Source organism: Gymnodraco acuticeps, unplaced genomic scaffold (assembly GCF_902827175.1).
Source record: "Gymnodraco acuticeps unplaced genomic scaffold, fGymAcu1.1, whole genome shotgun sequence".
In the NCBI taxonomy this organism is placed as follows: Eukaryota; Metazoa; Chordata; class Actinopteri; order Perciformes; family Bathydraconidae; genus Gymnodraco; species Gymnodraco acuticeps.
The window spans coordinates 2,541,585-2,554,762 of NW_022989985.1; the positions used below are offsets into that span (position 1 = coordinate 2,541,585).

The 13,178-nt window shown below is 41.5% G+C and overlaps 1 protein-coding gene across 4 annotated transcripts in view; it reads left to right on the forward strand.

The window, feature by feature from the left end:
- The first annotated feature begins 330 nt into the window (after window positions 1–330).
- Window positions 331–13,178, forward strand: part of LOC117543961 (multivesicular body subunit 12B-like) — a 35,805-nt gene continuing 22,957 nt past the window's right edge. Inside the window, exons 1-6 of one of the 4 annotated variants that reach the window (XM_034212655.1) lie at window positions 331–437; window positions 2,054–2,153; window positions 7,808–7,903; window positions 10,532–10,622; window positions 11,631–11,760; window positions 11,878–11,988. In XM_034212655.1, coding sequence (XP_034068546.1) covers window positions 2,061–2,153; window positions 7,808–7,903; window positions 10,532–10,622; window positions 11,631–11,760; window positions 11,878–11,988 — 521 coding nt within the window. In that variant the 5' untranslated portion in view covers window positions 331–437; window positions 2,054–2,060. The remainder of the gene's footprint in view (window positions 438–2,053; window positions 2,154–7,807; window positions 7,904–10,531; window positions 10,623–11,630; window positions 11,761–11,877; window positions 11,989–13,178) is intronic. The other 3 variants (XM_034212656.1, XR_004568618.1, XM_034212654.1) reach the window with 3 other exon arrangements.

Genomic DNA, 13,178 nt, shown 5'->3' on the forward strand with positions numbered 1-13,178 from the left:
TTTAATGGAGCAAATATTAGATAGTACTGAGAACATGTGTAGTACATAGACTATCCAACAGGTAGCCTACCATTTGTCAAATAAAAGAAGTGGAGTAAAATGACAATATTTCCCTCTGAAATGTGTGGAGTGGAAGTACAACCTAGCAGAAATAATGGAAATACTCAAGTAAAGTAGAAGAAACCCAGAACTATACTTAATTGCAGCAATTGAGCAACTTGTATTAATTACATGCAACCACTGGTAAGGGTCCACTGTAATAAGTCAACCAAGCTTACATGGATTTTTCTTTCTTTGGCCACAGAAGATGATTTAACCTATGGTTAATCATTTATTATCAGTTGTAGGCCTACCCGGATGTGTTTACTTCCTGTACATTAGCGCGGGGTGAAGAGGTCCAAAGTTGAAAAGTTAACGGCAGGACACGTTTCAATCAGGTAAACAAATGCCAAATGATTCGTATTGTGGGTTTTGGATTATCTTTTCAACAGCTCAGACAGTTTCTAGAGGTCTTACGTTGATTATTTATTTACTCAAACAAACATTTGTATGAGCGATAATACACAGTTGCACAGTTACCCATGTGGACCTCCGTGAAACATGTATAACAGCCATACAGTAATGTCATTTGAGAGATGAGAGACGTGCTGCTTATTATTGAATTAGCATTAGCTAAGGATAACAGAGTAACAATGTGGACAAACATTCAGTTTAATATCTGTACATTTGCAGACCACTCCTGTTTGACAGCACATTATTATATGCATATTTGTATTAATAGTTAAAGATGTAATAATCACAGTACATTTTGAGTTATGCTCATAGCATGTGTATATTAACCAAAGTAGATGTTAGCTAGCTACCTAGTAAACAGATATGGTGCCTAAGTGTAGCTCACATACTCATAAATGACATGATCACTGCTTAACTTTCACCAACTTGCATTTATTCCATCTTCTCAACACGGTGGCAAGGTTAAGGTGTAGGTTGTTAAACATATATGTTGTTCTATACAGGCTTAGATGCCTGTACTATCATACATGTTTAGATAAAGTGACATGTATGCTGTAGTCCTCCTTTACCCAGAGTGAAGTATAACAGACATACCATCAATTGTTGTACTGTAAACCATGTAGGAAACACAGTTTTACTTGGGAGCTGGAAATAAGTTTGGATGGATTTGTATTTGGTCTGCCTGGATGAGCCTTGATGTTGTGCTGGAAAACAAAGCTCATTTTGAACAAATTAATGTTACAAAGAGATCCTTCTTTCTATTAGCTAATTTGCTATCCTGTTTCATTTGAATAAGTACAGCTATCTAGCATTTGTTAAAGAGACAGCTGTTTCTGGAGTAAATCCCCTAATTTGATCAGCTTAATTGCAATAGATTTCGTAAACATCAAGATTGAATGCAGCAACTTTGTCAGTTAGTACAAGAATGCTTTAAACCTAATCTAATAAAATTGCATAAGGGAACCATTGCAAAGCCACTTACCCTGTAAAAGGCTTGCATACCCATTAGGGAAAAATTCCCTTGGACAGGAATAGATAGCAATTGATTGGGACTTCCTTGAAAATATGTGATCGCTCCCCCTAATTTGTGATTTGGTGAAGCCATTGGGTGGTCTCCAAATGCAGCTTTTGTCATTGGTCTCACTTGTCATTTGATCCCGGATTAAGGGGCCACTTTTTCTTCTAGATCCTAAAAAGCCTCATCAGGAAGTCAATAATGTGGTCATTTTAGCCAAGAAAAACCTTGTCTGTTCTCTTTTTAATGACCCTGAAGGGTGCATCCTAATTGTGTTTCACTATCTGCATTTTGCGTATATTTATTTAAAACCTTTTTACATTGAAAAAATACTCGCTGTACTGTATGTCACAAAGTGCAGTTTTTTATGTTTTATTCTATCAAATTTATTTTGAATATTTATGAAATTAATGATGTTTCTATATTTTTTCCAAAAGGAAAAAACTACGGATCATTCTAATGTGTTTTTTCTGGTTACGGTAAATGCAAAACATGTGACAAGGCTCTTGTGTTTGCTTAACACAGCTTTGACATGTCTGAAGTGAGCAACCAGCTGCCCAAAGACCCCATATCTGCAGTTGGAGTAATCACTTCCCTCAGTAAGGCCCCTGAAGGCTACTATGTTGTGAGTATTCAGTTTTATTTGTGTGGAAGTGTGTAGTTTGATTTAATATGCTTGGATTAGGCCAATACAATTGTTTGCATCTCCTTTTCTGTAAAAGGTCAAATAAATTATCTGAGCTGTATATATCATATTTATCGCCTTTTTTGCCACCATTTTTGCATCAACATCAAAAGTCTAATCTGAATTATAATCCCTATATTTCTTAAATGTTTTTGTTTAGATTTTTGGATCTCTGCTGTTTGTTGTACATGTCATTGTTGTAGCTTATTGTATTGTAACTAAGCATATCTCAGATCCAGGATGTTGGCAGCCTTCCAAGGTGTTTTTTTGTTAGAGCTGTTAGATGACTTATTCATAAAGTTTACTTTGATGATTAGGAAGATTCCCTTCCTGACATTGTTGCTGGTTGCCACCAGAATTACAGACACACCAGAGGCAAATATTCAATCATGGTTGGTTAATGCCAAGAAGAGTCATCTAAGTTTACCCCTATTTTTCCATTTTAACCAAGTGCAATGTATAAGGATGTATTGCAGGATCAGCTGCTTTATTCAAACCTTTCTTGTTGTGAATAATTGAGTATGGGGTTAAAATGAGAAGTTAAACAAAGCACAAAACAACCTCAAGGGCAGATCCTTCTTTCTCTCTCTTGCTTCCTGTTCAGACTTCTTCTTCTAGCTTTCACTCCTCGCCCCAAACCCCCCCTCTTCCCCCAGTTTTTCTCTCTTCCTGCTCCACCCTACACACCCAGCTTGTTCTAATCTCTGGCAGATGATGGTGGGTTGGCATCAGAAGGGAGCCACTGGCAGGGAAGCCGCATACACACCACACGGTAGTGACAAACGGAGATAAACCCCATCAGACTTCCTCCGCCGCTGCTCCAGTGCGCCAATACATTTCAGCTGATGTGCAAATACTGTGCATGCTCTGCAGGGCTAAAAGCTAGTCAGTGGCTGTTAATGACACTGGTTTATCTCGGGATTAGATGCTCAGCAAATGTTATTACTTTTTTTGTTAACCCAGGATACACTAGCGGTTTGAAATTTGGAAATAATGTGTACTCAAGATAATGAATTTGAGACATGTTACAAGTGAAGGCAATCAAATGCAAAGAATGAAAGGCCTCATTTGTGTCAGCTTGCGTCACTTCATACATCAACTTCATTAAGTCGTTTGAATCATTTGGATTATGAAAACAAACTGCTACAAAAACATAGACGATTAGTGCAAAGCTTACACAGGTGTACATCTGATGAACCCAAAGCACTGCGAAAAATACCGATACTGTTGTTGGCTAAAATAGATAGAACATTTTTAAATGCATGGCAGCATTTAATCATGAAAGCTTTTTTTTGCATTTCTTTTTAACAATGCTTGTGGTGTGGCTTTAAGGATGTTACATTTAGTTATGTCCAGGACAGCCAGTTATACCTTGGATGGAGATGATATAGAGTGCTATTTAATTTTTTCAAGTCAAGTCAATTGTGTTTCTATAGCCAAATTACCCAGATTTGGCTTAAAAGTCTTTACGATCTGTTGACAATATGATACTCTGTTTTTGGACTTGTGATTGGGATACGGAAAAAATCCCCCTAAAAAATAACAAACATAGATGAGAGTAACAGCTACGTCACTTCCGGTCGAAAATTACAGCCCCGCCCTCTTTTGGGGGAAAACAACACTGTCATTTGAATGGTGGTCAATACAAATTCTGAAGTTTTTGCCAATCCGATCAGAAATGTAAGAAAACCGTGGATTTTTGGATCTTCAAAGAGCCCGATTACGATGGCCAGTCAGGCAAACAATTACATTAAATCATTTGAAATCAACAATCGGGCTCGATATATGGTTAAATTAAAATCAGTAGGCGAGGCTGTAATTTTCGCCGGCTGTTACTCTCATGAGCGAGGCGGAAAATAATAGTTTTATCATGCCAAAAAGCTGCTGTGTCGTTTATTGCACCTCCAACATTAAAACAAATCCAGAGTTCAGTGTTTCTGTACTTCCTCTAAGAAAAGCTTCAGGCTTGATTGCCATTCAAATGACAGCGTTGGTTTCCCCCAAAAGTGGGCGGGCTGTAAAGTGACGTAGATGTTACTCTCATCTATGGACATCGATCGCCTACTGCGATATTTAACCATATATCGAGCCCGATCTTCGATTTCCAATAATTGAATGTAATTGTTTGCCTGTCTGGCCATTGTAATCGGGCTTTTTGAAGATCCAAACATCCACGTTTTTTTTAAATTTCTGATCGGATTGGCAAAAACTTCAGAATTTGTATTGACCGCCATTCAAATGACAGCTTTGTTGTCCCCCAAAAGTGGGCGGAGCCGTACTTTTTCCCCGGAAGTGACGCATGTGTTACTCTCATGTGTTGAATGATTTGCCATGACAATTGATACTAATATGCAGTTTGGGCCCAGAAGATGAATCTTATGTGTGAATACCTTCAGCTGCAGGCTAGTTTTTGTAAGTCCTAGACTAGCAAAGGTTCGCTAGATAGCTTGAAGCCTGTACTTGATGCTATCACATATTGTCATATATTTCTGTCTGTTTGAAATTTCCTTTTACAAATTATAATCAAACAAAAGAACATGTCCTTTAATGTTATAAAACATCTTAGTCTTATCCAGGAATGAAAAGTCAAGTACAAGTTAACCTCCAAGAAAATAACCACGGCTTTTCAGACTCTGAAGCACTATTTCAAATGCATTTGTCCCATCTTCAAGAACATCTTTTGAACATCACTATGTGGTCTTTCATCTGCAGGCTCCAGATACAAACAAAAATATCAACAGTCGGCATCAGTGTGCTAATGTAGCGCTGAGCAGGGGAAGTCTCAGGATATTAAGCTCTATTGATTTTTTTTCTCCCCCGCTTTCTCACTAGACTTCTTTTAGAAATCCGCCTTAATACTGACTGCTTACCATACTTACCATACTTTTTATACAGCAGATCAAAGGGCTGATTAACTCTTTTGCTCTTACTTGAGCAGGTTGTTCCAACACAAGAGAGCACAGGCCCAGATCAAACACTGCTCCACTGGGATCAGGAGCTGTGCTGAAGCACCAGCAGCCACCCAACATCAAACACCATGAGTAGACTCACGCACTCTCACTCTCTGTGCTAGAGGGTTGCCAAGGGGATGTGTGTGTATTTCAGATTCACCTGAGAGTTTGACATGTTACCCTCAAAAAGTCATTTAATTACAGTTCATTTAAAGAAGCCTAGTACTAGCTGATGATTAGCTTGAAGGCCCAGGCATACAAACCCAGTAGCTGCTTGTCTGTTTTTGAGTGAGAATATTTACTTTAAAGGTATAGTTGCACATAAGCTCAATCGCTTTCTTGCCAAGAGTTAGGGAAATAGATTCCACTCTCAAGTCTTTACTTATTGACCAAAGCTAGGGCAAACCTGCTCTAAGACTATTATATGAGTGGAAGGAGGGAAAAACAGCTTGTGTAGACCTAACTCAAAACATCTAGTTGTTTTATTCATACACAAAGTGCACAGAGGTGCTGGGCAAACAGACAAACAATGTCCAAGTCCCACAAAGTGATAATAAGTGAGCTTTAGAGTTACTTTTAGCCTGAATGTTTGGAGAGAACCAGAGTTAGCCGTCTCTCTCTGCGTCCAGTGTTTAGCTAAGCTAATAAACCCTCGACTTTAGCGTTAGCTTCTTACCTAAAGCACAGACATTTCATCTAAATCTCAGAGATTAAGCACTTTTCTGGAAACCTCCAAACTATAACTGAAAGTCAAGGAACTTTATTTCCACAGTAACTGCTGCAGTAGTTCTTTAATATATATAGTCAGTTTATTTATTCCCAGTTTAGAGAAATGATCCATAACCGTTTTCCCTCTTCAGTTTTCTGTTCTCTTTGAAAGAACTAGCCTATTTCCCTCTACCTCTCTTATGTCTTCCCCACCTGCTTTCACTCCCCAGAGGTTTCTGATTGTATGCCTTTTCTATATTTTTATTCACAGCTGTGCCTCTCAGTGCATCGTAGTAACTTGCCGGCGGTGTCTGTCTCCAGAGATCCTTCATAGGATTCTTCAGCAGCCCCTAAAGACTTGTTTCATAGGTGGGCTTTTAGATCACTGCCAGCTTTATATTTGAGTAAGTGGCAGTTCAATCTGTCATTGCATTTTAAATCAAATAAAACAAAAAAAATTCAATATCAGAGCCGTGACATTTCTTATCATATGCGTGGCATTCTCCTCATTGTAGTCTGTGTAATGATGGAGCCATACAGTGCCAAGTGCATTTATTAAAGGAGCCATAGGAACTTTACACATGCCTTTTTTTCCGTGCCGTGGCTCAGCAGTTGCCATTTCACATTCAACGTGCGTCGCATCCTTGCTGCCGACGGCTGTGGCAGGATGATGCCTGAGGTGCCTCCGAGGAGGACCGTGCCCTCGTTACTCCTCAACTTGACTTTGGGTTTCACAAAGCGAGCCCTTTGTTTACGCTGACAGGATGCGCTGGCTACTGACCTGGAAAAAGTGGCCAAGACGGCTTGTCTTGTAAAGAAAAGAGGGAGGCTGGTGATGTATTGGCTCCTTCTGGGACCTTTCTTGGAACTGCTGTTAGAGACGCCCCGCAATCCCTCTCTCCCCTCATCTTCTGCTCTTTCTCTCTGTCTCATCCCACTATCTATCTCTGTTCCCCACTCTAGTCTCCGCTCTCATCCCAGCTAGTCACTGGTGGGTTTTCATGAATCTCCCCGTGCCATGTTTCCCCCACCCAGTCACCAGGGTCATCCATCATTATTGTCAGGGGGGGTAATGTGTGTGGGTGGGTGCAGAGATCTATGACTTCTTCATTTGAATGAACCTCATTAGATTGACTCCTCTTTGTAAAGGATCCCTTTAGAAAATAACCCTGGCAGTTATTTAGGCGATTCTCACATGATAGCCAATGGAACATGACGCTTCAGCCCAGCATATTTGCCGGGACGATGGAAGAGGTTATGTTTTGCTTTATCATTCTGCCCTGCATACCTACATTTACATAGCAATGTGCTGTTGGACCTTGAGCTTGAATTGTGGTGCCTACATGCTGTCAACATGATGCAATCCTTTCCTTTTCACTGACTCCACTGATCATTTACATCCATAAATGAGTCCATTGTACAAGGCTGAACAGTTTAGGATTTTTACTTATTAGTCATACACATGAAATGGCTTTAAATCCTCTGTAAGGTTTTCTTAGAAGACTTTTCTCATTACAGTAAATAATAGAAATAATCCACACAGGGAGTAGAGCAACACAACTATTTAAGGTGCATGTGCAGTGTTCTTAATTTACCTCTGTGTTGCTTAAGGTTGGCTTTAACACAAATACATTCATAATAATCCGGCTGTTTCCCACAAAAGAACATTGAAGTTTGGTTTCCTTATTAGAGCAGATCCTTCTCCGGGTATCTTTAATCAGCCTGGTCCCGAGGGATGATATTTTTAGTCGTCTTTTTGGAGGCTAAGACTTCTTTACCCACGCAGAGCACTAATGAGATGGGGCGCTAGTGTAGGCAAGCGTTAATTAAGGCTAGTATGCAAGGGAAGAGGCAAAAGCAACACGCTCATGGCACACATACATTAACTTTATCCCACCTCCTGCATGTTTTCTTCTCTCCTTTTTTTTCACGTAGGTTGCACAAACAACAGATGGCTCTGACGCCGACCTGTGGAAGGACGGCTTATTCAAATCCAAGGTCACTCGCTACCTTTGTTTCACCAGAAAGACTGTAAGTGTAACTATAAACTTCTCCCTTTCGCTGTGCATTCAGCACCAACACATCGCCTGCAGCAGCTTTTCTGTTTGCCAGCAGTTATCAGCCCTGCTTTCTACCGCCTGAATATCTAAGTACACTTTGCACTTTGATCAGTGCTTTTAAAAAGGCCAGCGTTGGCAGTGCCGTTTTGAACTTTTAAATATAATGGATTTGCATGCATATTCCAGATGAATAATATCTCTGTGAGATATTTTCCATGTTGTGTGTCCTCCTGAGGATATTATTTATGTATATTCATGAAATAACAATGAGCTGGGTTTTTTTTAACTATTCCAATTTATTCTATCAACCTTGTCCCTGTAGAGATAATGCTAACCACCAATCAGTGATTCCTGAAAGCTGAGCCACATATAATTGTGAATACACTCTTTATTTACGTAAGACATTCCACCACAAAAAGCACTTATAGCAGTGCTTTATATAGAGCATCCTTTACTTCTCTGTGTCTGATTTGATCTTTGAATGTTACTCATAATACTGTTGGGTCAATTGTGTTGGACTGCCTACAATTGTGTTGGACTGCCTACAACCTCAGTTGTTTCCCCGACTCAGACTGCAAGGAATCTGGGTGTGACCCTAGATAACAACCTGTCCTTCACTGCAAACATCGCTGCTACAACCCGTTGCTGCAGATACACGCTTTACAACATCAGGAAGATACGTCCCCAGCTGACACAGAAAGCGACTCAGGTTCTGGTCCAGGCTCTCGTCATCTCACGCCTAGACTACTGCAACTCCCTCCTGGCTGGTCTACCTGCATGTGCCATCCGACCTCTGCAGCTCATCCAGAATGCAGCGGCTCGTCTGGTCTTCAACCTTCCTAAATTCTCCCACACCACGCCGCTCCTCCGCTCCCTTCACTGGCTTCCGGTAACTGCTAGAATCCACTTCAAGACACTGGTACTTGCTTACCATGCTGCGAATGGATCTGGCCCTTCGTACATCCAGGACATGGTTAAACCGTACACCCCAGCGCGTGCACTTCGCTCTGCATCAGCCAAACGACTCGTTGCGCCCTCGCTGCGAGGGGGACCCAAGTTCCCATCGGCGAAAACACGTGGGTTTGCTGTCCTGGCTCCAAGATGGTGGAATGAGCTCCCCATTGACATCAGGACGGCAGATAGCTTGCACATCTTCCGGCGCAAACTGAAAACTCATCTCTTTCGACTCCACTTCGAGCGTTAGAACGATTAACGAAGCACTTTTATACTAATAAAGGACTGGCTTACCTAAAGCCAGTTGAGTAGCACTTGAAATGTTTGGCTCTATGAAACCTGATGTACTTTTATGATTCTGTTTTCTTCAAGGTTGTGTCTTCCTGGTCGAATGTACTTATTGTAAGTCGCTTTGGATAAAAGCGTCAGCTAAATGCAATGTAATGTAATGTAATGTAATGTGTTGTTGCCTGGCTGTCAGCTGCTCCTTGCCATAAATACACCTTCCTGTCTCGCTCATACAGCTTACTATTGGCTGTCTATTATTTTCCATGGGCTGCAGGAAGATAATGCAGACGGTGTAAACAAAACCTGCATTTTTGTTATCATGCTGCACATTTAAATTTTAGGACTTAATCAAGTCTTTTTTTTTCTTATAGGATGTCCTCTAAATGCCAGGTATCTTGGCAGCGGCTGCCTCGTCCCTGAGTTCAATCTGGTCTTCAGTTTAGTATACAGCATACAAATAGCCTTCCCCTAGTTCCTGTGTATTATCTTAAAATGTGTGTCCACATTGTTTTAGGGACTTTGACACAAATAAAACATGACAGAGCCATCAACAAAGGCTATTTTGCCTGCCACTCACTGGAGCTCCCACTGTAATTGTCTATGACAAAAACAGATTCTGTAAAATTAGCCTCTGAATTATGGGGGGGGAAAGTAAATAGTTTGTGATTTATCATACTCTAGGTTGGAGGTGGAAATCCTCTTTTGTCAGGCCCTGATGGAAGAAATCTCTCCAGTAAAAGGAAAACACAAGAAAAAAAAGCTTCCATGCATAGTAATAACATTCATCCATATTCCTCCTTAAGTCAGTATACAAACTATGAATACAAAATGTCTAATGGTAATGACTGTCGGGCAACAGTAGTAGTGAAATCCAGCCTTTTCGGACGCATCAAGTCACGCCTGGCTCGCCCCACTCTCTACTGCCGCTGTGTATTATTGCAATTTATTATGGCAAAAAATGAAAATGTAATGGGAGGCAGGGAAGAGTCATGCTTGAAAATGTCAACTACACAGTCCCTGATTGTTTTTAACCAGTCCCATTCTGTTGATTAGACTGCCTCCTCTGTCTCCCATCATCCCACAGCTTCTCGCCAAAAGGTTGAGAATGATTACAAGTTCACAGATGCATTCTCTCATTGCAAAAAGAAATAGCTATTAGAGAGTAATTACTTCAGCTATTTTGTCAACCCTTCTCTTTAGAGACTTCTCGAGCTTTTAGTAAATCATTGACTCTATTATCTCTACATTTTCTCCCCCAAAAAAATGACTAACCTTTTATTTTTCAAGCTCTCTGTCCTTTTAGGAGTTGGATTTGCATACATGACTTTAAATGTCCTGCCTGCGCTCTGTGTTTTAGGGGGCTGACGTTGTTGTGGACATGCAGCTGATTGACATTAAGGACGCGTTGCCAGAGGGCTTCACACCTGTGGAAGAAACATTGGACACAAGTAAGTAAACAGTCAATACCGGCCGCAGACCAGCTCCCCTCCTCTTGTTTTTTCACTCTCCGACCAGCTTATGCGGAGGTCCTCGGGGGCAGCTTTGCTTGAGATAGTGAATGTTTTATGGGTGCAGGTTAGCTTAATTTATGGCAGACTGTGGGAATAAAATAAACATTTTGCCCTGGAGGTACAAGAGAAGAGAATCATGAGTCATTGTTTATCTCAGCTGGAGCTGTGCTTTTCTTTATGAGGGGCTTATTTATTTATGTATTTATTTGGGGAAAGGACGAGTGGATGGGGGTTATCTAATATTAATGAAATGCATTCCCCAATGCTTTAGTGCTTTTTGAGTGCTATGTATTTCCCCCTCACTATCCATGCCTTGGAAATGTAATAATATTTTGGTGTGGGGAGTGAGGACAGCTTGTTTATTATTTTTATTATCATTGCATTTACACTGCACTTTCTATTGTTGCAGGGGAAATAAATGAGCCAGGCACGGATGCAATATAGGAAAGCATGGCAATGTTTTTTTGCCAGAATGAAGAAAAGAGATTATGTTTTGTTTGGCTGCGGTGTAATTTAATGTTTTATTACTTTATGTGAATCCATGTTTAATGTATACATGTGACATTATGTATGAGGTTCTATCTAGAATATCCTGTTTAAATCCCTGTTGTGCACTAAAGCTGATGGAGGATTCACTTGCCTCTGTCATTTTACCTACTAAAATGATACAAATTATAATAACACATGTGGATATTGTGGCTTTCTGCTGTCCAGTTATTTCCCTTTAAGCACAGCAAGTCACCCAGGAGCTGATATTAGCTCATCTCTTATTCTAAGACTGATAATGACTAAATAGCAAAGCACAAGTGGGGGATGTGAATATATCTATATTTCTCCTTAAGGTTAAAAATGTGTAGAGCTTTGTTTCTTTCAGCATGAAACTAATACATGATTACGCAACCGGCAATTCCTGTCTGACACCCTCATGTGTACCTGACTCATCAGAGGAAACTGCCATGAGGAAGAGGAGGCTCTGCGTGAAAATCATCCCTCGTGCGGCTGCTGTGACGGCTGTGTATGACATCCAGATCGTTGCCAAGTCCAAGTACCATCTTGTTAACTACACCAGTATAGGGTGAGCTGTTTGGCACTGGATATAAATACATTCATGATGTTTTGTATCTTCTTGAAGGATTACTAGCTGTTTAAAAGTCAAACACTATCAGCATGTCTCTTCTTCATCTTTACACAGTGAGATCAACAGTATGTTGATATGGTACCGAATGGGTGACGCTCCTCAGCATCAGTCGTCCCAGGAAACGTCCAGTGAAGTTGACAGTGCCGCTCCAGCCAACACAGTAAGGTAACATCAGGCCACTTTATTCTACACTGCCTCTTGAAGTTCAACTTTCCTCCTTCATTACTCTCTTTTTTATTTCACGCCCGGTGTTGTTACGCTTCTGTACCACGTGTACGACAATGAAGACACAAGTCATTGATCACTGCCGGGCAATCTGCCGTAAAAGGTTGTGGCTGGACAACGAGGTAGCGGGGGTGAACAGGAGAGACAGGCAAACTAGACAGGAACCCCTGAACAAGAACACGAGTTCAATGAGGGCTAAACTCCTGCTATTTGCGGGTCGTCCCGGGAGGCGGAGGCAGGTCGCTCCTCTGACTGCGGTGACAGGAGTGTTGCTGTGTGCAGAGAGGAGGAGATGTAGCCCGGAGAGCGAGCGACAGCTGCGGAGGAAGGGAGGAGAGCTCCAAGATCTCCGCCATGCTGGAGCGCGTGCGTCCCCTTCCCCTGCTTATGCTGCTCAGGCTTCCTCCGCCTCAGGCCTCACAGTGAACGCAGCAACCTCTTTGTACTGTGTCCAGATCAAACAGCTTAATTATTCATCGCTATGAAGAGCTGGGGATTTCCACAGCAAATTGTAAATAAACAATCGAGACTCCTTCGGCGTGGCGGCGCTGCGGAGAGCGGGGCTTTGGCACGGGGCGCTGATGGGTTTGCCAGCTTGAAGTGCGATGCTTTGCCATCCTGTGCTGGGCTGAGTAAAAGCCACTTAAAAGCCACAACAGGCCGGAGCGGTGCTTGCCAGCAGGCGTATTCAACACAGAGCTTCTGTTCACACGGCCACTCAGCGGGATGAGATCATTCAAATGGACAGCCGTGAATTCAGAACCAAAAGTTCAAACCGAGCAGAGTTGTGTGAACCGTCCATATTTGGGAAATTGATGGTCAATAATCTTTGATGTGTCGAAGCGATGGTGAGCGCTCAGGCCCATGTGTACGCCTTAGTGACTCTTACCGGTAATCCTCCGTTCTTTTGAAGCCCACTTTCAAGTTGGCGAGGCTCAGAGGTTGGAATAAATTGCACCTCGAAGCGACTCACACCCCCTCCTGATGCCTGCTGAGATCACAGGCGGCTGTTTTTGTATTAACATTAAAATTCATTCCACAGTCAGAGAGTCTTCTTTTGAGAGTATTTCCATCACATAAGGACGGGACTGTGGGCAATTTAGACAGTGCCAGTTCTTTGACTATTTATC